This window comes from Falco punctatus, assembly GCF_963210335.1.
Source record: "Falco punctatus genome assembly, chromosome: 12".
Classification (NCBI taxonomy): domain Eukaryota; kingdom Metazoa; phylum Chordata; class Aves; order Falconiformes; family Falconidae; genus Falco; species Falco punctatus.
The window spans coordinates 12,144,430-12,169,252 of NC_137592.1; the positions used below are offsets into that span (position 1 = coordinate 12,144,430).

Below are 24,823 nucleotides of genomic sequence, written 5' to 3' on the forward strand. Positions count from 1 at the left end.
CCATGTGCTGTGCTGGATTGCAGGATCCTTCCAGTTCACCCCAGGGATGGGGTTTGGTAAGAGGGAAGTTCACTTTTTCTGGCACTGCTTGGAAAACAGTTTTGACACCTCTGTCACTTTGCAATGGCAAGAAGAAGAGATATGGCTGATGCTAGTCTGAGCAAGAGGTAGTTCTGCTGACTGGAAGAGCCCGGGACAGTGACAGCAGCCAGGACTACACTCCTTAGCAAAGACAGAGGCAGTAAGCAGCCTGGCCAGGCCTGGCTTCACACCCTGAGCTGGGCTAACTCCCAGCATCTGATTTTGTCTAATCCCTAAATGCTACCAAAACACTTTCTTTTCTTCTCATGACTTGACTTAGAGAATCCGAAATAAACGTTAGATTTTTTTAAATTTTGCAAACCCGACGACAAGAGCGTTCTGCTTTCTTGGGGAGCAGTTTCCTCGGTGCCTGGGGGTTCTGCAGTCCCGGTTCCACCCGGGGCAGCAGAAAGCCGGGGTGGGGGCCCTCGGAGCGCCGCCCGCAGCCCTGCCGGGGCGGGCGGAGGTGCCGCATTGAAGAGTAACAAAGCGCCGTGCGCGGGCGGGGAGCGAACGCGGGGAGGGGGCGAGGCGGGAGGGCAGCGGGGCCGGCCGCGGGGCGAGCTGCCCGGCGCTCCCCTGTTCCTTCCCCCCCGAGCCGGTGTCAGGTATTGCGAGGAGGGGTAGGGGCCCGGGGAGGAGATGGCTGGAGGCTTTCCAGCCCCGGCTCACGCAATGCAAACTCCGCACGCAACGGGGAGGCGACAGGCGGAGGAGGGGAAGCGCTCCGGCTTCCTCAGCCCCCAAGATGCAGGCGAGCCTTTGCCTCCCGACAGCGAGGGCTGCGAGCCCGCCCGCCACCCCGCTCCCCTCCCGGCACCCCCTCCGCTAAAACTTTTGGCCCCGGCCACAAAAAGCATCCGCGGCTCAGCCGCTCCACTTGGCGAGAGCCCAAGGGCAGCTGGCAAATAGCCGCGACCCCTCAAGCCAGGGGAAGGGCCAGGCAGCGGCGATTTGTCAGCGGGGTAACTGCGGCACGCCCGCACCGCGCCGCGCACCGCGGATGCCGGCGGACTTAAAGCCGCCGGTACCGATGCCAGGCGCCCAGACGCGGCGGCTCCGGCTCGGGCTCCGCCTGGGGGCAGCGGGCCGCCCTCCCCGCGCCCTCTGAGCCGCTCGCCCTCGCTCCCCGCAGCGGGCTGGGGTGGCCCCGTCCCGTCCCCGCAGCCCAGCAGGCAGGTGGGAGGGAGGGGGCGGCAGCAGCAGCCCGCTCACCCCCGGTCCGAGGAGCTACGCCGGGCAGGTGGCTGCGGGCGGGGCGAGCTCCGAAGGGTTAAAGCGCTGGGAAGGTGATCCTAACTCTGCGCTGGGATCGGGTGCAACTGGCATTTGCCTGCACATGACCTGCCAAGCTCCGGGTGACAGGAACCGGGGCTCCTAATGAGTTTCCCAGAGGCTGGGATCTGAACGTCGCCGTCGCCGCTCTCCTCCCGAGGCTGCCCGTTAGAGCCGCCGGCGGCTGCCCGGCCCCTCTCCATCCTCCCCGAGGTCTCAGATGGAAGCACCGTGCAACAGGTCAGTTCTGCTACAGGCGCCCGGGGTGGCCCTTTGTTTCACCCCTTCCTCCCCTCGCTGCTTCAGAAAGCCTGGAGCGAACGGCAGGAGCGGATGGCCCCGGGCACGGGGATGGGAAGCGGCACCAGTCAGCGCTGCCACGCCGGAACCTCAGGCATCCTCCGCAGCCCATCCCCGGGGCCGCCGGCCGCCAGCCTGAGCTGCCGCGACGGGCACGAAGGTGCGGGGAGGAGGGAAGGGCTCGGGCCGGGGTGGGGGCTCCACGGCCTGGGAGGTTTCCCCTCTGGAGCAGCAGGAGGCTACCAGGGCGGCGGGGGTCCTCGTTTCTCGTGGGGGCTCATTCGCCGGGCGGAGCGGTGCGCGGCGCCGGGATGAACCTGTCTCGGGCGCACAGCGGCTGCCTGCATCCGCGGCGGCTCGTCAGGCCAGAGCATCCTCCTGCCTCCCTTCCTGCCTCTCTGCTGTGACCTTCTGGATCCCCCGCTGCAAACTTTCCCCACCGGCGGAGGAGAGAGCAGCGGCCCCGCCGCGAAACACGAATTCGATCCCCTGTTGAGCGCTTGCCGTTTGATTATCGATTATGTTCGCACAGGATCCGGGCGGGCTTTAGGCACACGAGGAGCGCATAGCAAGGACGCACCCCGACTGCCAGCGCCGAGACGGCCACCGGCGCTGCGCTCCGCCACGCCAGCGCGCCCCTGTCCCCTCGCCCGCCCGGGGCTTCTCCGCGCCCTCGGGCGGCGGGGAGCTCCCCAGCCCTTCCGCGGGGCCGCCGACCTTGACCTTGCCCTTGCCCTTTCCCTTGCAGCATGGCCCTCGAGAGGCTCGGGGAAGCTCTGGGCGGCATCCCCCCCTTGCAAAGCTCCCTGCTGCTCCTCCTCTGCCTGCTCGCCGCCATCCACCTGGGCAAGCTCCTCCTGCAGCAGCAGCAGCGCCGGCGGCAGGGCCAGCGCCGGGCGCCGCCGGGCCCTTTCCCCTGGCCCTTGATCGGCAACGCGGCGCAGCTGGGCAGCGCCCCGCACCTCTCCTTCGCCCGCCTGGCCAGCACCTACGGCGCCGTCTTCCAGCTGCGCCTGGGCCGGTGGCCGGTGGTGGTGCTGAACGGGGAGCGCGCCATCCGCCAGGCCCTCGTCCGCCAGGGGGCCGCCTTCGCCGGCCGGCCGCCCTTCCCCTCCTTCCAGCTGGTGTCGGGCGGGCTCAGCCTGGCCTTCGGCGGCTACTCGGAGCTGTGGAAGCTGCACCGCCGGGCGGCGCACGCCACGGTGCGCGCCTTCTCCACCGGCAGCCCCGCCACCCGCCGCCTGCTGGAGCGGCACCTGGTGGGCGAGGCGCGGGCGCTGGTGGCGCTGCTGGTGCGCGGCAGCGCCGGCGGCACCTTCCTCGACCCCTCGCGCGTCCTGGTGGTGGCCGTGGCCAACGTGATGAGCGCCCTGTGCTTCGGCCGCCGCTACAGCCACGGCGACGGCGAGTTCCTGCGCCTGGTGGGGCGCAACGAGCAGTTCGGGCGGGCGGTGGGCGCCGGCAGCCTGGTGGACGCGCTGCCCTGGCTCCAGCGCTTCCCCAGCCCCGTGCGCGCCGCCTACCGCGCCTTCCGCGACCTCAACCGCGACTTCTACGGCTTTGTCCGCGGCAAGTTCCTGCAGCACCAGCGCAGTCTGCGCCCGGGGGCCGCCCCCCGCGACATGATGGACGCCTTCATCCGCCTGCAGCGGGAGCAGCCGCGGCTGCAGCTCGAGCACGTGCCCGCCACCGTCACCGACATCTTCGGCGCCAGCCAGGACACCCTCTCCACCGCCCTGCAGTGGCTCCTCATCTTCCTCATCAGGTACGTGCCGGCGGGGCGGGCCCTCCCCCTAACCCCCTAACCCGCCGCCCGGGCGGAGGCGGGAGGCCGGGCCGCCCCACCTGCCCGCGGGGGGGACGCGGGGGTCAGCCCGGGGCGGCGGGATGCGAGCGCCAGCCCGGGGGACCCCCCTTAAATGGCGCCGCACGGGCAGACTCGCCGCCGGGCGGGGAAGGGCCCCCTCGGCGGTATCAGCCGGCCCGGGGGCAGGGGGGGCAGCGGCGGCCGTCGGGGCCAGGGCCCGTGTCCCCAGCCGCTCCTTAACTAACACGGAACCGCCGGCAGAGCTGCCGGAGAAAGAAAAGGAAGGGGAGAAACCCCACGAAAGCCCAAACTACTCTGGCGGTTGGGTGGCGGTGCATAGAGAGGCTGGCAAAAAGGCTGCCTGAAAGGAACAGGTGCCACCCGGTCGAGATTAAGGAGATGACAGGAACAGGATAGCAAGGGCTGAAGCGAGACCAGCAGCTGGTGCGCCGGTGTCCCCCGCTGGGTACCGTGCCAGCGGCGTCTGCCCGCCCCTGCCGCTCTGCCACCCGCGCCGCCAGCGGGGGAAGCGCACCGAGGGGAGCTGCTTTAGCAGAAGGCTTAACACTGATTTTCTTGCCTCTCCCGGCTTTTTCTTTCATCAGCTGCATAATTTGTAGGCTTGTGCAAACGCTATCTGCTTGGGCGCTTCTTTAAAAACCAGGCAAATATTCAGCACTTCGAGCTAAGGGTACCATGCCCAGTATTCACGTAACCTGTTGGGTTTCTCCCCGCTACCTACATTTGCCCAGCATTTGACATGCAGATCTGCTTCAGGAGGAAGAGGCAAGAACACAGAAACCAAACTTGAATACTTAAAGCAAATAAAGCCTCTGGCAGAACGCATGCTTTTAGACAAGGAAAGGAAAACAAGTAAAATGTATTAATATTTTGATCTTGTTTGGTTACTGTGTAGTCTTCCAAATTATCCAGAAACAGTCATCTTAAATTACATTAGAAAGAAAATGTATTTTGGTATTAATTAGAAAAAGTCCACATGAGAGTGAGATGTCCATAAAGCTATTCTGACAATTATTAGCAGGGAGTATTTTTTTTAAAAAAGCTACAGACTTTCATATGTACACAATATGTCTAGTGATAACAAACTCCATGCCAACTTTTAGAAGTCACATACACAGCTGGAAAAAAGAAATCTCATTCCCACAGAAAGCCCGATTATTTAAAAGATACAAGTAATTTTAGTTTTAGTATGAATTTTCAAAAATGGATCAGAATGTTGTGTTTGGGCATATTTTAAGTTAGTTTCATTTTTTATGTTGAGAATCAGTTAAATGTGATATTAACGTGAAAACTGAGTGTGTCTAAAATGACACCACTGCATGGGAAGTTTGGATTTTTCTCCCAGAGTTTTCCGTCAAGGTTTGCACATTCCTGCAATATATTTAAACTTTGCTCAAAATGCATTATTTGGGGTAGGGGTGAAGTTCTGTGAAAAATGTTTACAGCAAGGATTGTTTTTAAGAAAGTCTTTTAAAAGTCTTTTGTACACACATCTTACTTTAAATGACAGGTATCCGAATGTGCAGGCTAAAATGCAAGAAGAAGTGGATAGGATTGTTGGAAGAGACCGTCTGCCATGTGCTGAAGATCAGCCTCACTTGCCCTATATCATGGCTTTCTTGTACGAATCCATGCGTTTCAGCAGCTTTGTGCCTGTCACTATCCCACATGCCACCACAGCCAACACCTTCATAATGGGCTACCTCATTCCCAAGGACACAGTGATTTTTGTTAATCAGTGGTCAGTGAATCACGATCCAGCAAAATGGTCAAACCCAGAGGATTTTGATCCAACAAGATTCCTGGATGAGAATGGATTCATCAATAAAGATCTTACTAGTAGCGTGATGATTTTCTCACTGGGAAAACGTCGGTGTATTGGAGAGGAATTATCCAAGGTGCAGCTGTTTCTTTTTACTTCTATACTGGTGCATCAGTGCAATTTTACTGCTAATCCAAATGAGGACCCTAAAATGGACTTTACCTATGGGTTGACCATTAAACCTAAGCCATTTACCTTGAATGTTACACTTAGAGATACTATGGATTTGCTCGATCAGGCTGTCCAAAGACTGCAAGCAGAGAAAGCAGCCAATGAAAATCAGCTGTCAGCAAATGCCTAAGCAACAAATCTTGCATCTAAAGATAATCCCTCTCTTTTTAGACTTAAATAAGTTATAGTTTTTTCTGGTGATCTTTTTTGGAAAATAGCCAATATTGCAAGTTACAAAAGCAAAAAGGAAAACTGCACAAGGTATAATTCAGTTCTCTTTTTAACTCTAGAAGGAGAGCCAGGGGAGCAATATAATATATTAAAGGATAAAACATATGCAATTTGAAAGTAAGCCTTTTCTTTTCTAGCTTGTTCACAGAAGTCACCATTGTAAAGCGCTTTTTATCTACTGACTGGTTGGAGCATCTCCAGGAACTGTTTATACAATCCTTTCCATGTCTCCATGCGCTATGCCTTAATGCTAAGTTTGCCTTCAGTGACTCCACATCCCGAAGTGAAATCTCATATTTAAAAAAAAAAAAAAAAAAAAGGAGAAAAAATAAAAGGTTGCTCAGAACGCTGCAGCCTGCCTTTGAAATCGCTGTACTAGGAACTGCCGTAGGCACACGGCACTGTTGTGACTGTTGGGATGTACATTAATGCCTCAATAATAAATGTTCAAATGATTTTTGGTAAAATGACAATGTGAAGTCTTACCTTTAGCATTCCAAAGTGTTTACATAAATGACTAAAAAAAGGACTTGCTTAGAAGCATATTTGAAAATAAAATTCATATTTTATAGATAATGAACCGAATGTCCTAATATAGTAACTTTTCATTAAGTTTCGAAAGATCAGATTTGATATGTCACCAAATGGTGAGGGTAATACAAACCATATGCTAATATGTTTATTAGCAATATTCATTAACAAAATAGATATTTGAATTAGAAAGTTTTATAAAGGTATAGCTGAACTTTGTATTTCTGTAGTAAAGAGTTAATATCCCTGTCCCTAGGCACATAGGTAAGTCCAGTAAAATCCACATTGGCGGAGGTATTTTGAAGTGCTAATTTGGGGGTTTTATATTGAAACTTTCATGTTACAAGCCTCGAGTAAAGTGTACAGCAAATACGCCCCTGCTCACTAGTCATTCTGTTAGGCTGAGTTCAATGATATATCTAAAAATCAACCATGTTCTTTTAGTATGATTTGTTTGGAACAAAGGCTCAGAAGGAAAACTAACATTATGTGTCCTAATTAAACTACGCATTAACCAAAGAAAAAGTACTTTTAAAACTTTTGTGAGGCAAAGGACATAAAATCAAAACTCAAACCCCAAAAGTATTATTTTAAACTTGTGAAACTTTATGGCCTTGAACCTCTGGCTAACTTTTGTATATACAAAGCTGCATGCGTTCCTCTAAAAAGCAAACAACTCTATGTAAATGCCTGATTTTGAAAAGTGTTGGGCACTTCTTTGGAGCCACAAGAAATCCATCAGAAATGAGAGTACTTCACATGACTTCACACGTGCGGCCTAGTACTAAGCAAGGTGTTAGTAGCACTAGAAAATTAAGGGTGCAATGCTACACAGTAATGCAGCTCTGCTGAGACCTAAGCAAGTGAAGCTTTGCACTGGGTCTTTCCGATAGATGGCCAGTCTTAGTCATGTTGGCAGCAGGGACAGAACTTACACTGACATTGGGGAGAGCTGGGTTAACAACACAATCCTGATCTTCTTAAGTAGAAGCTTTGCTACTGATTTAAAAAACCTGCATCAAGCCTAAAAGTATTACTCTGTAACCCTACACAGTAGTAATGTAGCTGTTTAAAGTCATATGGCATCTGTCTTCTTTTTTTAGAACTAAAAAAAGCTTTCTATTACATACACAAGGAGTAACCTCAGGTGTTTTTCTGAATTATGTACAAGTTTGCGTTATCTGAGAACTTAGCCTATACCTGTGAAAAGCTTTATAAGATACCCAGCATTTTCATATGGAGATCTACATTAGATCAAATGCTAGCAAGACAATTTCCTTGTACCTTTTGTAAGCATTGTTATTAAAAAAAAATATAAAAAGTATGTAACCTACAACTGAATAGTTATTGTAATGCAAAGATCACCAATTCATATTTTAATAAAAATGGCTTTTGCAATTTTGTACTCTGCCAAAAGCTTTAACTATGCACTGGCTACTAATGGAACATTCATTCACACTGCTCTTGACTGTCAGGGGGTCACACACTATGTAGCTGTTGGTCAAATAGTGCCTCGTATAATCTGTGAAGTTACTCACATTTAGTAGCACCCATTTAGAATGTATGCAGTTGTTCAGCAAGCTAACTTTTATGGTCATTTTGAGATGTATCATTGTGTTACCAAAATACTAAATAAAATTATTCTTACACTGCCTTTGCTTAGTTTTTGTATGGCTTTCTAACATCAAGATAAGCAAAATTATTATTTCTGATTTGGAAAGTATTATTATTTTAGAGATTTGTTCATATACTTGTCACTTTCTTCCCGTTTCTGGGTTTTAAAGGTTTTTCTCTATCCTGCCCTTACACTTCTTAAGTCTGCCAGCTTACTGATACTTTGCCATCTGTGTTAAGCTTTCTCATGCTCCTTGCTAAGAACATTCCCTGCTGCTCGTCTCAGCATCAATCTGAATTCGCTCATGTCTTTTGCTTTCTTCTAATACCTGCTAATCTCTCCTCACCCTGCACAATCTCCTATGCTATGTTCTTCCCTCTGGAATTTCAGTTTACTTCCATCTCCCCTTACTTGTTTTCCTCTCTCCTTTTCCCTCCTATATCTAGTGGTGGCACCTATATACTCCTGATTCTGGAACCCCACCACTGCCTTTGGGACCATTTGTGCGGTTTTGGCCTTGGTGTATAGTCAGGAATGCCAGGAAGGAAGTCTCGGGGCCAAACAGGCCTTAACGTGCCTTTGCAGAGCAACCTCTCACAAAATCAAGGCAATCCTGTGGTGAAGGCTGGTCGTTACTGCATATATAAAACATTTCTTCATGATGCAGCATCTCCCCTCCCTGCCTTCTTTTCCCCAGACTGCCACACAAGCCTGGTTACTTCAGAGCCATCGTAGAAAAGACCTTCACATTTTCCTCAGCCTCAAGGGAGTGGAACAAAAGCTGGGTGGGATGGAAGGGTGGGCAGACTGACTAGCAGTAATTCCCTCCCGATTTGGGATATTTGCAGCTGGAGTTTTTCCTTGTACAGGTTGAGTTGGTGAAATCTGAAGGAGCACGAGTCAAAAACTACTTACAAAGACCCCCTAGAAAAAGCTAAGGACCTGCGGAGAAGGTGTGGTGTCCAAAGATATCCCATGCAGTGGACATGTGGCTGAGGCTGACCAGTGGGACATAGTGAGGATACAGAGCAGGTGTCCTCCGTGGGTAAAGGCCAAGAGCAACTTTATATAGTCAAGAGATGCTGCCACACTGTCTCTGCTTCCCGTTAATTTATACGTATTTTTCTGCTTTACCAGCTGTCTACAGCTGAAGTCTAGACTCCCTCTTCAGTGTTGACTGACACATTTTTGCAGCAAAACCCACTACCATAGTGCCAAAAGATGTAGTGCTGATGCAGCCAGAAGTTGGCACAAGGAAAGCATTCTTGGAGGGAGTCTTGGGGATTCACTACAAATAATATTTATAGCAGCTGAGTAGGGAACCAAAAGTTTCTGATTGCCTACCATAAGCCAGTACCAAGTGTTAAGGACATAGAATACAACTAACTCAGAAAATTAGCTCAATTATTTCTTTAAAAAAAAATAAAATCGGTATTTCTGTTTTCCATTTGTTTCATTGGAGCAGTTGTTAGAAAAACTATCATTTTCAAACAAGGTAAGCTCACATCTAACAGCAAGTCATGCACATCTCATCAGGTTTTGTGTTTGCACTGTCACTCCCTCCCTCACCAACCTGTGACTGGATGTCACCACAGCAATACGGGAAAAAGACATGTTGCACTTTCTTCATTAACTTCTTTGTATTTTATTTAATCAGCTGTATTCAAGACAAGATTTTTTTCCTTTAAAAATCTTCATGCTCAGGTTGTACTGATTTCAGCAGGTCAGGAAAGTCAAATGTCATCTCATGCTTGCTTTCTCTGTGTAAGGGTGCATGAACACCCTTAGTCCATCCCCCAGAATTTTAGTAACACCTTTCATTCAAGTTGAAATAAGGGATTAAAAAAAAAGCCAAACAACAAAACAACAACAACCCCCAAAACAGGAAGCACAGAGAGAAATTAGGACAACCACATGTTTCTTGGAAAACTAGCAGCTGTCTGTCAGGCCACCTCACTACATAACAAGGAGGGAAGGCTGAGCTAGCAGAGTTGATACGGAATACGTTTATGCTATTCAACCGTGCCACTACATTCTTTATGAAAGCAATAGTTAAACTTGCCAACTTCAGCAGGAGCTGGTTCAGAGCTGCTGAAATAAGTAGCAATAACATAACAATAAGGAATAAGACTCATCAAAATTTGAGAAGCAACTGCTACTAGAAAGGGGAGACGGGAGTCACTGCAAGATCTGTGCAACAGCTATCAGTACCAGCATAGTCTTGGCACAACATAACTAAATGCAAATTCACAATAACAAATTCCACCTAGTTTTGCACCAGACCCAGTATGTTTTTGGGAGTGGCAGGGCCTGATGCATAGTTCTGTCTGTAGGAAATTGGTTCAGGTTATCCAGGCAGGGCAACCACAGACAGGCAGCTGGGAGCCTACATTTTAGCCGAGAAATGTTGAGGAATGAGCCATGGAAGTGAATAGTTAACATTTGCCTTTGCTACATCTTTAGCTTGCTTAAATTTTATTCAGACCTCATTTGCCCAAACAATAAATTCAACTTGGGATAACACTGAAGGTAGATCTGGCTTTTTTATTGGATGAAGAAGAGAGCTGGATTCTGAACAGTGCCATTATTTTGGTAGACAGTGCAACACACACAGCAATTCGTGTTTCAACAAGTTCTTTGCTGTTTATCACCCTGCATTTTTGCAGCTATTTTTTTCCCTATCCCTATACTCTTTAGCTGTGCTGGATGTCTGAGGATACTGAACCATCAGTATGGTTAACTCAGAAGATACAGGATGCCAAGTCATTTCAACCACACAGGTGTGGAGGCAAGGAAGAGGGTGAATGCAGAGTGAACTTATTAAAGGTGTGTAAATCATCTGCAGAGCTATACAGGAGTCATTTGGTGGAGTGGCTGAGAGCTAGCCATGTCTCATATCATGTCTGAATGAATGAATGTATGATTGTCTGAATGAAAATACATGTCTGAAATGTAGGAAGATTCCAGCCCTGGAAGAACTGCGCACAGGGTCTCTGATTTCCAGGAAAAGAGAGGTGGTGATTTTACATTGCTTGTACACATGGTATGTCAGGATTAGGGTGCTAAGAATCCACATGGTATTAAAGAGGTTCACTCACATCATCATCAGGGAACATCAAACTGAGAGCACCTGGCCAAACCCTACCTTCACACCAGGCTGAAGTGTGGAGTGATTATTTTCCTGAAAACTTTGGACAAACAAAAGATGTTCCCACAATAACTCCTCACTGCCTGTTAACCCTATTACTTGAGTTGGGAGGTAGCAAACATGGAAATGAGAGCTGAGGAACTAAACGCAAGGGACTGGGTTGTGCCATGCAGACTGCAGGATTTGGAAACAAAACTGGTCTACAACAGGAAGCCATGGAGAGTCTGTCATTCTCCTTGCCTCAGCATCCCCAGTGCCTGAGAACAGTGGGGAGGAAAAGACAGCCCAGTTGCAACAGCCTAAACACTTTTTGAGGAAATTTTCCTCATTTGTTCAGACAGAATGGTGGAAGGTGCAGGCATTACATCAGACATAAACAGTACTAGTCTAGAGGATCCATTCAGAGAAAGTCAGTGTCATTTTTTGAGCAACCTGAGCAGGAAAAGGTTTGTATCAGTTGGCTATTCCGTGCTATACATTTCACAGAATCATAGAAAATGGAAGGGACCTTAAAGATCGTCTAGTTCAATCCCCTGGCATGGGCAGGGACACCTTCCACCAGCCCAGGCTGCTCCAAGCCCCATCCAGCCTGGCCTTGAACGCTGCCAGGGATGGGGCAGCCACAGCTTCTCTGGGCAACCTGTGACGGTGCCTCACCACCCTCACAGTAAAGAAATTATTCCCAACATCTAATCTAAACCTACCCTCTTTCAGTTTAAGGCCATTCCCCCTTGTGCTATCACTACATGCCCTTGTAAAAAGTCCCTCTCCAGCTTTTCTGTAGGACCCTTTAGGTACACGGCACTGGTGACACAGCCAGGAGCAGTCTGAGGAGTATCAAGAAGGTTTACAGAGCCCCAGCAGCAGCGGTAATGGACTCTGGAGCTTTTTCATCAGTCCTGCCAGTCAAAGGGAAGGGGTTTGAAAGGGTCGGTCAAGTGTGGCAAATCAACAAATGGTTATGGGACTGGTGCCACAGCCAGGAGTTCAGCTACTTAGACTGACCATGGGACTCACCTTGAGAAACCTGGTCTACTAGGGGCTGATGGGGTCTGCCTGTCAGAGAAGGGGAAGAGCATGTTTGGTCATAGGCTTGCCAAGCTGTTGAAGAAGGCTTTAAACTAAACTATACAGTTAAGTCTTCAGTTTTATCTAGGCTTGCTAGGGAAAGAATGGTATGTATATTGCAGGATGCTCCAGAACTGCTTTTATCCTCTGATATTATTAGTATGTTTTCAATGATGGATCACTTTCTGTTGGTGAGGAAAGTTCTACAAGAGTAGACTTTATTTCTACAATCTCCTTTCTCCAAACCAAGCTCTGGTAAGAGCGGAGCAGTTACAATGCAGAACCAGGCTTCTAATCCTGTTAGGAGAACAAATGGCATTTCACATAATCATGTTTTCTGTGCTAAGAACAACAGAACACCTTCCACTTATTCAGACTACTCTGCTCATAACTGAAGTGGAGATGTGGAGTGAGGCACCCTTGTTCCCAGCATGAAAGCTAGATTTAAGACACATTTTTACTTCACAAAGGAAGTACAGTTTGCAATCATCTGCAGCATGAAACAATGCTCCATGCTTCTTTTATGTTTTGTATTCTGTGAAAAACCCAAGCTGCAGTTCAAAAAATTAATTCTACTGTATATCTTATTTTTAATTATACATCTACAGAGAAAAATCATAAATTGTGAAACTATTAATCTTTTTGTGGTTCAGGAAATTTAAATAACTCAATTCAAGTTAAAAAAAAAATGCCACCAGAAATTAAACTCAGACTGCACAATAATTACCATAATGAAAAATGAGATTCCTAAATGAACCTTTGTCTCATTGTAACAAAACTCCTTTTCCTTCCCTTCATTCATGTATATAGCTGCTGGGACACAGTGTCATGCTGCAACTTGTTCCAAGACCTAACTACATCCATGTTTCTGGCAGAAGCAAGGAAGAGCTGTACCTACTCTCCAGAAAAACACACCCTGCAGGGAAGCTTTCTGGGCAGCCCTGCCAGGTGGCACAGGAACAGGGAAGTGTTTTCCACCAGCTTTCTCTGGATGAGCATTCTTTCTCTAAGGTGCCTAACATCCTGCCAAGCCTGCATCTTCCAGGTATGTGACAAGCACTTGTGCCACAGTGAGCTGAGGGCATATCAGCCAACGGGATTTGGTCAGAAACACCACGGAAAATGTTTAATAAAATTAAACAAGGATGAATTCCCATAAAGGAGGGGAGAGGAAAAAAAAATCCAGTTTAGACAAACAATTAAATTAAGAAGGTTCCCCCAAGAATTACAGGCAGATCCTCTAGTTACATTAGACGTGAACTGGAACCTTGCACGACAAAATCCTACTCCTGCTGGCATTAAGACTGAGATACTTAGCACCTGTGCACACAGATCTACAGCACACTGACAATATTGTCCTCTGCATTTCAAGGGTAACGTACTAATTGCCTTAAAGTCATCAGCAAAGCCAGAATTCAAAGCATTTGGCTGATAATGTATTCACTATACAACATTGTTTCAAATATCTTCATGTCCTACTGAAAGTCAGAAAGATTCCTTTCTTATCTTCACAAGCTATCTCTTGCTGTAATACAATACTTTTCTGCTTGAGTAAATAGCTTTAGCCTGTTCCCAGAGTTAAGCGCATACAGTAGTTTTCATTGGGTATAAAACCATAAAACTGTACAGCAGAATGGAAACCTTTAGGAAAGTTCTTGGAATAAATAGATGCTCCATCAATTGTCTGAATGGCTGCAATTGTGAAAGCAGAACAGATACGTAAGGACTGGATACTAAAGATAACTTTTGCTCTCAAGAGAGCAGATGCCTTCTTCTATGGTTTATGAAAAGTCAATGAATTAAGTGACTGGACCTCTTCAGCTCTCTTTATAGCCCCCAAACCATATCCTGATCACACCATAATGTTTTTCCTAGCAAAGATCCAGTTAGCATGGGTTCCTGCATCCTTGCATTCATATACAGTCTTGGTCTTCACGTCATTATGAGCAAGTTCCTTCCTGAGGATTTGTCATCCCTCTCTTCTTCAGATGTTCCCCCGAAATACACACAACTTCAGCTGGCAAAAGAGTTCTAGTCAGTTATTTCACTGAACTCAAGTCATATGTATTTGTTTTTCTAAATAGGCACCTTCCTGCCTTTTGAGGAGATCCAGCAAGGTTTGGTCATATGCTAATAGAAGCAGTAGTTCTTCAGGCTCAATAGCCTAGAAGATTCTCTATGTATGGAGGAATAAGTACAGGGAAAATCAGGGCAGCTGAGAAGCGAGAAGAACATGGCAGAGAAGGAGAGCCATTAAAATAACAGGCCAGAGAAAATAGAAAGAAATGTTTCCTCACATGGAGGAGAATGAAAATGAGGAAAAAGAATGTGAGCAGTTGCTAATGCTAATTTGCCCCATTCCCAGGTACAGTAGCTCTCCTGGGTACCCTAGGGACCACAGGTTGTAACTGATGAAAAGACACACATGCCCATGCCCCTGCAGAGGGCAATTCATCCCGTCTGCCTTTTTATCTCCACTAACTAGAGAGCACAGACAAGCCTGCTTACACTGAACACCTACCGTTCTTGATGTGCCATGTACCTCCTTTACCACTCACAATATGCTAGAGACAGACACTTAGGTCTGCCCTGCTTAGAAACTGACATGTTAAGCTACAGAACATATTCAGTGGTACAGTTAGATTAGAAAAAACCCAAACCCTTAACACTGGTGGGACACATTTCCTTAGAGGTCGAGAAAATAAACCACACTGATTTAACCAGGCTATGTTGCAGAGTCTAACACAATTTAACTACCTGAGGTCACAGGACTGAAGACTGGTTGAGATAGGAAGAGATCTCTGGAAGTCATCTGGTCCAACCTCCTGATCAAGCAGGGCCTCCTGGAGCCAGTCCAGTCATTCTACCTTCACAATAATAATAACTACACACCACACTATAGGCTTTTTCCTTCCAATTTTTTATGGTAAACACAGCAAATAATACGTTCACCACAGGTTCACATTCCTTTTGAAGTTAAAGGTCTATGGGCATCACCCTGGGAAACCCACTGCTGTCCATAAGAAGTGCTTTTCCTCAGCACTGCTCCTCATTCCCACTGGATGAGAAAAAGCTTTCCCTTCAGCTTCCTTTGAGAAGAATCCCCAGAGGTAGGAACAGGGAAAGGCCATATAACACAGCCATTACTGTCCGTCTCCTGCTGTTTTGAGCTGGATTTTATGTGATTTTATGTGCATTTGCTTCCTGCTTCAGCACATAATGGAGAGGATCTATCTGCCCAGAACGATCTGTCACCAGCTTTCCTGCTGCTGAACCGAGCCAGTAAGTCGTTCACATCTTCCCCAGATGTTTCTGTTTTCTGAACTAACAGGAACCGCATGTACTGCTGGCTCTCCCTGAAGACCTGGGCCAGCACAAACAGAGCTGGGGGGGTGGGGGGGTGGTGGTGATGGTGTGTGTGGAATTCTCCAAATTCTCCACTTGACAAGGCTCTAACAAAGAACCACTCCTGAACCACTGGGACCAGTGCACACAGGTATGACCCATTGGTGAAAATCCCCCCCACCTTTCAAAGGTTTTAATCCTTTTCAAGTTCTAAATAGCACCACAACAAGCACAGACAATTGAGGTAACAATTAAGAACTACATGCAGCAACCTTACCTATAGCAGTAAGTGAAGTCACCATGCAATTTAAGATGCGGATAGTAAACAGTGCCCTGTTTGCTCACTGAGTTTTAGCACAAAAATCAATATTTATTATAATGATGATAAATCAAAGATCCTAAGCTTTCTCCTCAGTATTTTAAAAACAAATTCCTTGCAAAATACTGTCATCTATTCTCATATGTTTCCAGATATCAAGACAACAATAATAAATGCATGACATGTCTTCAGTCAAACTTTGTAGTCAGGGTTGAAGAGAAGAAAAGCGATAGAGCAACATTTTTCAAATACCTAAGCCCCTTATATGGCCATTACATTTTACTGCATATTTTTTAATTTACTGCAAAATGAAAATTAAATTTTAGAGATAGGAAACAAATAATTTTTGTCAATCCAAAGCTGGATAGGGAAATTCAGGCTACTGAACAGCACTTTAAAAATAAACTAGAAATTAGAACCCTACCTTTTTCTTTCCAATGTTTCATTTTTTTGTAGGTTTTGTTTTGCTCTCTCATGCTTGCTCAGATATAGGTCAAAATAATTTGCAGAAGGCTTGTGTTCCCAGTCTCCAGAATGTTTTCTGTAGAGTCATCAAAAAGAGGTATCAAAATTGTAGTTCAGATTTATTAGAGGCTTTTTTCTATCCAATGCACAAAAACATTTGGTAACAGATGTTCACCAAAATAAGTTCCACTAAACTGTGCCACAGAAATTATCTCTAAATTTATTAGGAGGTACAACATGTTTTCAGCTTAAATGCATGTGGTTTATTGCCTTTTTAGTTTTGACTACTAAATAGCAGCACTATTCAAAAAGACAGACTTCAGTGAAATATGACTCTTGCATAAACAGATTTCAGTAGTAGCATAGGCTTATATAGTAAAGATAAAAAAAAAGGTCCAATGTTTTTCTAGAATATTTCTTTTTATTTGTCTCTTCCTGCTAAGCTAGATTTTTTTATAATGCTTCTTTAAAGGTACTGCCCTCAACCTGTGCTCAGTAACTAACTTGCACTCCTGCAGAGGTACTACGAATTTCTCTGTTGAAACTTGTAATTCCCAAGTCAGTTTGAGTCCATTCTTCAGAAAAGCATACACACATGATTAAATAACAAATCAGAGAGAATCGCCACATCCCTATGCTGGTCTAAAAAATTAGACCACCCCCATTGTAATTCTGCACTTGCAGTTGTTAACTTTCAACATAGAACCTCAGGGTTCTTTTATACAGACTGCAAGAAAACTCCTCTGTCAGTAGCCTCCAAGGCATGACAAAGCCACATATTTTGTTCAGGAACAGAATAAAACATGGGGTTAAAGTTCATAATTAAGTAAAGCTCCATTCAAAGTCCAGTGATCTTGAGGAATATCAGTAAATTTCAAAGACTGGCAGGTTGCTTTACTTGCCCAGACAAATAAAAGGGCTTTCAGGAGACAAAAAGAGCTTGATCTCTGCCTCCATGCCCCCAAGAATTATTATTATTTTTAATGAAACACATTGAGGACCTACATTGCTGTCAGCTGTCTGCAGCTTGGTTTATTTTCAGCTTGTAATATAGTTAATAAAAACCAGGTACAACCCTCATCCTGCTTTAGAAGCACATCTTGGAAATTGGACAGCTCGCTAAAGTCATAATCGAACAAGATTTTAAGATGCATCTAAAGAACCATAAACCAAACTGTTCTTAATATGCCATAAAAGCATTGTTTATCCATGTGCATGCATTGAAACATCTGATGTTGCACTTTCCCATTTATAGGGAAAGCCAACACTGTTCAGGGAGACCACACACTATGTCACATTTAGCACCTGTTAGGAAAGTTTCAGCATGATTTTAATTATATCCAAGCTCAGTAAATTTCCTTCTCCCTTCTTGCTGGAAGGGTTTACATCAATTAAAATGGTGTATCATGTAAACTGCTTAAGCTCCCAGGGAGCTTCGGTTCACATCCTAGTTAGCGAATTCCTCTCCTTTTCACTCTCCAGCTACAGCCTTGGTCATGACTGAATAGAAGATGTAGTTTCATAGGTAGCATAGTACCTAGAATTTGATCCAAAAGTCCCTATATTGCTGTCAATAACTCTAATTGCTTGTGCTGCCTATAGAGCTATCCAGTACTGACAGAGACACCGAGAGAGTGGATGGGCCACTTGGCTGCTGTGACACCAGACTTCAGGCTCTTTCAGCATTTACATCTAAAAAGTAAATGCCTAGAAAAGCTGGGAACATGAACTTGGTATCTACATCTACAGTTACGAATCTGCTGAGAAACACGCACATCCAAACCCAAAAGGCTCCATTTATCTCAGGGTACCATCTTCAGGAACCAACATTATCTGGGATCCTGCCCACCTGAATCCCCAGGGAAGAGTACACACAAGGAGAGAGCCCCTCAGTGAAGCTATTGCTGGGGATTCCTGTAACCATAAAACCTGTGTGCACATTTCAAGCCATAGCCCTCACAGCCAGCCCACCCCTTCCCTAGGGAAAGAGATGGGTCTAAAGGAGGAGATCCTAGGAAAGTGCTTTACTAATCCAACTTTCAGCTCCAGGAAAGTGTTCATGTCCTAGGGCAATCTTTTCATCAAAATTTGTTCTGAATGCCAAAAATGAAGTAAATGAAAAATGAGTAAATAGCAAATTAAAATCCCATAGCATTTAATTGTGGAATCAACAAAACATGGTGTTCCTGGAACTTACACTGTGCCCCAGGCACCTCAGCAACTGCTGCCTGGCACCACTGAGACTTCTCAGCATCCCCTGACCTGACTGAACGGCAGTTGGGAACCACCAAGAGTCAAAGCAGAAACCCTAGCATGCATCAGGCTTTCTCATTTCTTTCTTTTTTTAATGTTTGCACTGCTGTCTCCAATATGACTAATGAGAACTCCAACAACTGAAACAACGGATGGGGCTTCCACAAAGCGATACGGTGTCAGACAGAGAACCGCATGGCTGTCACCTCAGTGGTAGCCCAGCATCACCTGTTTCCCCCACATATGTCCTCACAGGGTTATCTGCTTATTAGGATACAACTACAGGCTGCCGTGTGGTCTCTGTTTATAGGAAGAATAGTGATGATGCATTTATATAGATATTTTAAATTTAGTTGATGGAGATGCCTCTTCGCAAATCAATAACTGGGAATATTAAAGCTACTTTCATAAGATAAAAAATTTGATTAATTAATAAGAAAAATATAGTTCAAACTTAACATATTCAACCTGTTAATATGATTTTTTAAAGTTCTTAATTCTCACTCTGTTAACACTGTGGTGGAAAGATACTGTTTTCTTTCCTACACCACAAAACCTATTGGCTCTTCCCATCCCTTTAAGGTTACAGTCAGTTTAGAAATTGTGGCTTTTGTGATGTGCAGTGTTCTCTGAACACTTTCACTGACTGGCTTTATTTCAGGACATCAATCTGTTGCCACTTTGCCTCCTTTCAGGCAGTGACAGAAACCCAGAAGATACCTACAGTTAATTTCATGGCACACTACTCACTATCGCACCTGAAATCAGCAGGAAAATCCCCACTGAACTCCAGGGCACCTGGATCCCTCTCTGTATCAGCTAAAGACTGGGTTGAGGGCTTTGTTTATTTTGGTTTTAAACCTAGAAGAACATGAAGGATGAGGAATGCAGAACGATTTGCAAGTGGAGAGTGTCAACTACAGAAGAAATGTCTTAAAAGACTTACGTATATTTCTCAAAATAACAGAGATCAGGTAAATACCATGTCTAAAAAGATTGCTTCAAAGGCTCATGACTCACAAACATTGGCATAAAGTGCTTTACTTGAAGCAATCCTTAGAAGGGTATCCTTTCACACCAGAAGCTTTATAAACTATTCTGCAAAATTTAACAGAGAATTCCGTCTGTGCTGAAAGACCATGTGTTTCTCTAAGGCTGCTCCAATGCCTGCAATATCAAGAATTACTTAACGTGTCTCTGAATGAGATATATCCTTTTGAAATCTGTCAATAACAACTGGAAAATCGATTATGCCACTGGAAAAAAGAAAATGTGGATTTGAGCAATTGGGCTGCTTCATACCCAGGTTTCCACGTCAACTGTACTGTATCACAATAATATTGAGTGAAATACTACCTGACTTGACCAGCGCAAAAAATATAATTTTTTTTTTTAGCCTTTAGGACACTCTGAAAAAATGCAGATGCTCTCCTTAGTTGCAGAAGCTTATAGTAGAGATACGAAGGCATGCCATGTGATGAAATAGGTAAGTAATTAGAAGTAGTTTGGCAGGAGGATGATCGAGAAACTCAGTAAATACAGCATTACCTCCCCTCAGTTGTACATACTGTATGCATTAAGCATTACATATAATGGATGTTGTATATAGTCATGAAGATACCAATGCAGGAAGTAAATGCTAAACTAAGGTTCCAAACTTGTCCGTTTCTGACTGCCATGTGTCAGAAAAACTGGAATAAAAATCAAAGCCAACTCCAGAGAGGAGTCACACAAGAGCAACACTGAAATACAAGAATTTGCCAAACCCCTTGGAAACTGAAGTCCTGGAGATGTACACAGCTCTGCTGAGGACTTTATTTTTATGGACACCGTCCCTTCTGGCCACTGGGCCCCAGTTGTCTCAGGTCAAACTTAGTGACAGGTCTGCGGTTCCTGCTGAATGTCCTGCCTGTCAGCTTTGCAGAAAAAGCACTCCACAGCCCCTGCAATATTGCCTCCAAAGCTCACTGGTTTAAGGTTACATTTTGACTTCTCCTTACTTGGAATACGACTGAAAATACCACTTGTTTTGGCAAGAAAACTAGAAGAGATTCAGCGTAGTAAGTGTGAGCAGACCAGCTATTAGCATCTCAGCAGGAGCCATTCAGGGATGTGCTTTGGTCTCCTCATACTTAATACCTAAGATCAGTCTTGTCTGGAATTTCTCTCCCCTTACCGCTCCCACAGGAGTTACTTTACTTTTTAGTGAACGAGTACCAAATTCAGAAAACTGAAGAAAGTCAAACATACAACAGATGGGTATTAATCAAGCCTGTTTGAGGACTTCTCTCCAAACCATAACCCTTACTTAAAAAAAGTCCCCTCAAAAGATGAAACCCCACCTCCAGACACAGACAGCTCTTCCCCCTGATCCCTCCCCTTCAGCCACAGACTCCCTAGAAGCAGATATGATGGCTTGGGGACACCAATTACAACCATCTCTCTTAGAAATAAGGTTGGTGGACTATCAGTTGATTTCTACTGACTCAGTAAACTCTTTAGAGCTCACAAGCTCAGTTTGAGAAACCGAGGCAAAGAAAGCTAACCCATTAATCTAGCGCATCTTTTACCTTTTTCTTTACCATCTGCCTGCCCCAAGTTGAATGTGTAAGGGCTTCCAAAAGGAACTGGCAGCTCTACATCAGGATGAGCCTGCAGTCTCGAGCAGGATTATCATCTAACATTTCCTTTCCACCATTGAAGGTATCTAGCAATACCTTGTATTCAACAGGTATTTTTCCTATCTTTCCTCTCAGAGGAAGATCCCATTAAGTGCTGAACTGTGGCAGTTCCCTTTCATGAAGCAGTTTTAACTGTGCACTTAGAAGTTAGGATAAAAAAGGATGGGCAAGTGGAGTCTTTCTCAAGTTTTTGCCTCACACATGGATAGAAATTTCAAAAGGTTCACAAAGTAACTGAGTTGCTTACTGTAGCTACAAAGTGCACTAAGTTATAGCTATTTTAATTTCTCTGTTAAACTTACAGATATATATCTCTACCCAAATATCTTTGTATGTATATGCACACACAGAGACACAGAAACATACAGTCCCCATACAATTTCTTCACATGTAATTACAATTTGACATTCAAAATAAGACAGGATCCATAGCATTCTTACCAGAGTAAATCCAGCACAACACAGAAATCAGCATGCTGCAGTGCAGGTGAACCCAATCAGCCTGTTTGCCTTTACCCGATACCACCGTAGATATACTAAACATTTGCTTCTCTTCTGCTGCTCACTGATATAAGAAAAACTCCTTCATTCAAGTTCCTTCTCTAGTCTAAATTTAAGGATTAAACATTCCCCCTCCCCCCCAAGAATTTAAGAGCAGAACACCCCTCAGCTTTCATTTCAGGCTAGCAATTAATGGAGCAGATGGCAGCTGCTGGGAGTCAGCGCTAACTGCCTCGCACCCGCCCCATGCCTTTCATGCAGGCCCCTCAGTGAGGTTTTTAACTAAGTGCTGCAAGCAGTTCTGGAGGAAACTGAATAAAATATTGGCAGTTAAAATATATCCTTCAAATCCAAACTTCTGCAGTGTTCTCACACTAGTGTTGTAGCTTGATTTTAGCACTCATCTGCTCAACAGTTGCAAGCTCTTCCCACAGGAAAATGGCGGTTGATAGGTAATGCATTTGAAGTGTCTTTTCTACCTTGTATTTTCCCCACATACATTTAAAGTTAGTGAGCAGAAACAGAAACTTTTTTTGAAGTAGGAAAGAAGGAAAAAATACCATTTTCATGTCACTGTCACCTGCCAGAGGGTGCCCCAGAGGAGGGCGCGGTGGTGGCTGAGGGAGGCCCTGGCCAGTCCCCCGCGCCCTGAGGGGAGCCAGGGCCCCGCTCAGGGGAGCCCTGCGTGTGGGCAGCGACAGGCTCACGACTTAACATGCCTCCTCACCAGGAGTTACCAAATCCCACCTACCTTTGGCTGGCTTTCCCAGGGACAGCTTCCACATTCCCTCTTTTAACTGAACGCTGGCAGATGCCACAAGCAGGCATGCCGGCTTGCGATCAGCCACCGCCGCAGCACCTGTCACGCACAGGCTCCCCCAACACAGACATGGCGGTGTGAAGCCGGCCACCCCTGCAGCACCCACTCACCCTTCCTTCACCTCCTGGCCAGCAGCAGCCACAATCTCAGCCCATTCTCCAGCAAACTGCAGCGACACACTCCCCAGCCACCAGCACACACCCCCAAAGTCACCTTCCACGAGCTCTCTGGGAAGCTTAGTCCCATCACAGGCACCAAACCACCGATTCCCTGCTGGTGGGGCCCACCTGAACCCGCCTCCGGGCTCGTTGGTCTGCTGGCCACACCTGCCTGGTTGCTGGCCCACAGCTGTGGGGGCCCCACCTGGGCGCTGGCCGCCGCTCCCCAGCTGGGGCAGCGCTCACAGCCGCGCTGGCAATGTGGCCGCAGGTAGAGCTGGGTGCCTGCTGGCACGTGGCACAGGCCCTCGGACCGTTCCAAACCAGCCTGGGAAGGCAGCCTGCTTCCCGAGGCTTTGGCCTCCCGCACGGCTCTCCAGGTGCTGATGGAAGGAGTAAAAGAGGCCTAAAAAGCGACGCCAACTCACACACTTACCGCCGCACACGTGTGCTCCAACCAGTTGGCGCCTGGCTGAACCTTGGCATGGTGCTGCCAGTGGCCGCAGGGCCACAGGCCACAGCCGCCCCATTTCCCAGCGCCGGCCTGGCCACGGGGCTGCTGCTGCCGGCTCCGGCGGATGGCGGCCAGGCCCTTGGAGCACGCCGTGAGCTCCCCGCAGGCGCTGTGCAGAGCCGTGCCTTGCTGCCTGATGTGCTTCTTCAAACACTCCACATGGGTGAAAGAAGCACCGTCAGCTCTGTTTTTTCACATGGGGAAATAAGTCAGGGGTGAGGGGAGGAATAAATATGATAATGTAAAGGCTGGAGAAAAATTCTGTGCTGTGCAATAGGCTAGATTGATCATAAAACTCCCCCTCTGCTCAATAAACTGATGTCCTTTACAAATACCACGTCTGACAGACAACTAACTAAAAGTATTGCTCAAATGACCATACAGGTCCAGGTCCCATTGTTAGGGTTTGGGTTCCCCCCCTCCCCCCCCAATCTATTTTTCTGAATGTCTCCCACAACAGCTGCAAAGACCTGACTTCTCATTTCCTGAATCAACGTGTTTGATCAGGTGGGAATGGCTGTAAAAGGGCTGAGAGCAGCGTGCTGCTGCTGAACCAGGTATCAGGATGTACAGAAGCAAATGTCACACAAGCTCAAGCAGGTGCTTCTAAAAATCTTAAAAATCTCATCCAGGCACAAAGCTGGGGTCTCGCTGATGTCTAGAGGCTATTTTGCCACATTCTCAATGGCACCAAAGATGTCACAGGTAGGCTTCATTGGGACAAATGAAGTGAAACTACTCTTTAGTAAGACAAACACTTCAAAAACAAAGAAAACGTCAAATGACCATGAGCTCACACACTCAATTATGGTCTTTTGTGACAGCGTGCACTGGTAATTCTTACTCAGGGATTTGTGATGAATGTACCAGGAACATTGTTTTGCTTGAAACCACCAATACCCACACACTGGTGGTATCAAACCCAACACACAGTCCAGCAATGCTTTTGTGTGAAGCCCTTGCTGCACTTAAAAGTGTTGCTGTAGAAGCATTCTGCTCTTTTATTTTGAAAAATTTAAATTCTATTACTGCTTTAAGACAGCGTATATGATTTTATAGGGCACTATATAAGCTGGCCTAGCATTCTGAAAACCAGCAATCCTTAACTCAGAGGCACAGTCAGGAGCTTTGCAAATGACTTTTCATTTCTTCATAAATTATCCTCTTCCAAGATTAGCAAAACACAAGTTAATTGCTGAATCCACTTTGCTGATTTGCTACATTTTTCTGAACAACAAAAAAAGCCCTCTCCTACCTGAGGGCTGAAATTTCATCAGCCATGTTCATTACCTTTATTCATGAATTAGAAACCTGACCTTAAGTTTAGTAGATTTAGTAGATTAAAAAGTACAACCACATTCATGCCTATACCCTTGACACATGTTTAGGTTACAATGTTCCCAATCAATATTGTGTGGCTGGCTTTTTTGGCTCATACAGGTAGGCACTTGAAACCAGCTCATAATTAATCTTAATAAACAAGACATATGAAGAGTGGACAGACAGTGTTTGCATGCGTATAACTTGGGTACGTAGCTAAGTAGCTTACCCCACAGTCACATCATGGGTCAACAGCACCACCAAGCACAGAGCTCTGTTCATATTCAAGTTCACACTGGACATCGCTCCCACAAATATTTCCAGAATGACTGGTTGTTTATTTTAATGAAATGAGTAAAATATTTCCTCAAAAAAAAT

The 24,823-nt window shown here is 46.2% G+C and overlaps 1 protein-coding gene across 1 annotated transcript; it reads left to right on the top strand.

Annotated features, from left to right (window-relative positions):
* The first annotated feature begins 416 nt into the window (after nt 1–416).
* On the top strand, nt 417–7,893 carry CYP1B1 (cytochrome P450 family 1 subfamily B member 1). The gene is made up of 3 exons (XM_080408941.1): nt 417–1,596; nt 2,405–3,421; nt 4,995–7,893. The coding sequence occupies exons 1-3, from the start codon at nt 1,577–1,579 to the stop codon at nt 5,605–5,607; spliced, it is 1,650 nt and encodes a 549-aa protein (XP_080265067.1). The 5' UTR covers nt 417–1,576; the 3' UTR covers nt 5,608–7,893.
* Nucleotides 7,894–24,823: the final 16,930 nt, after the last annotated feature.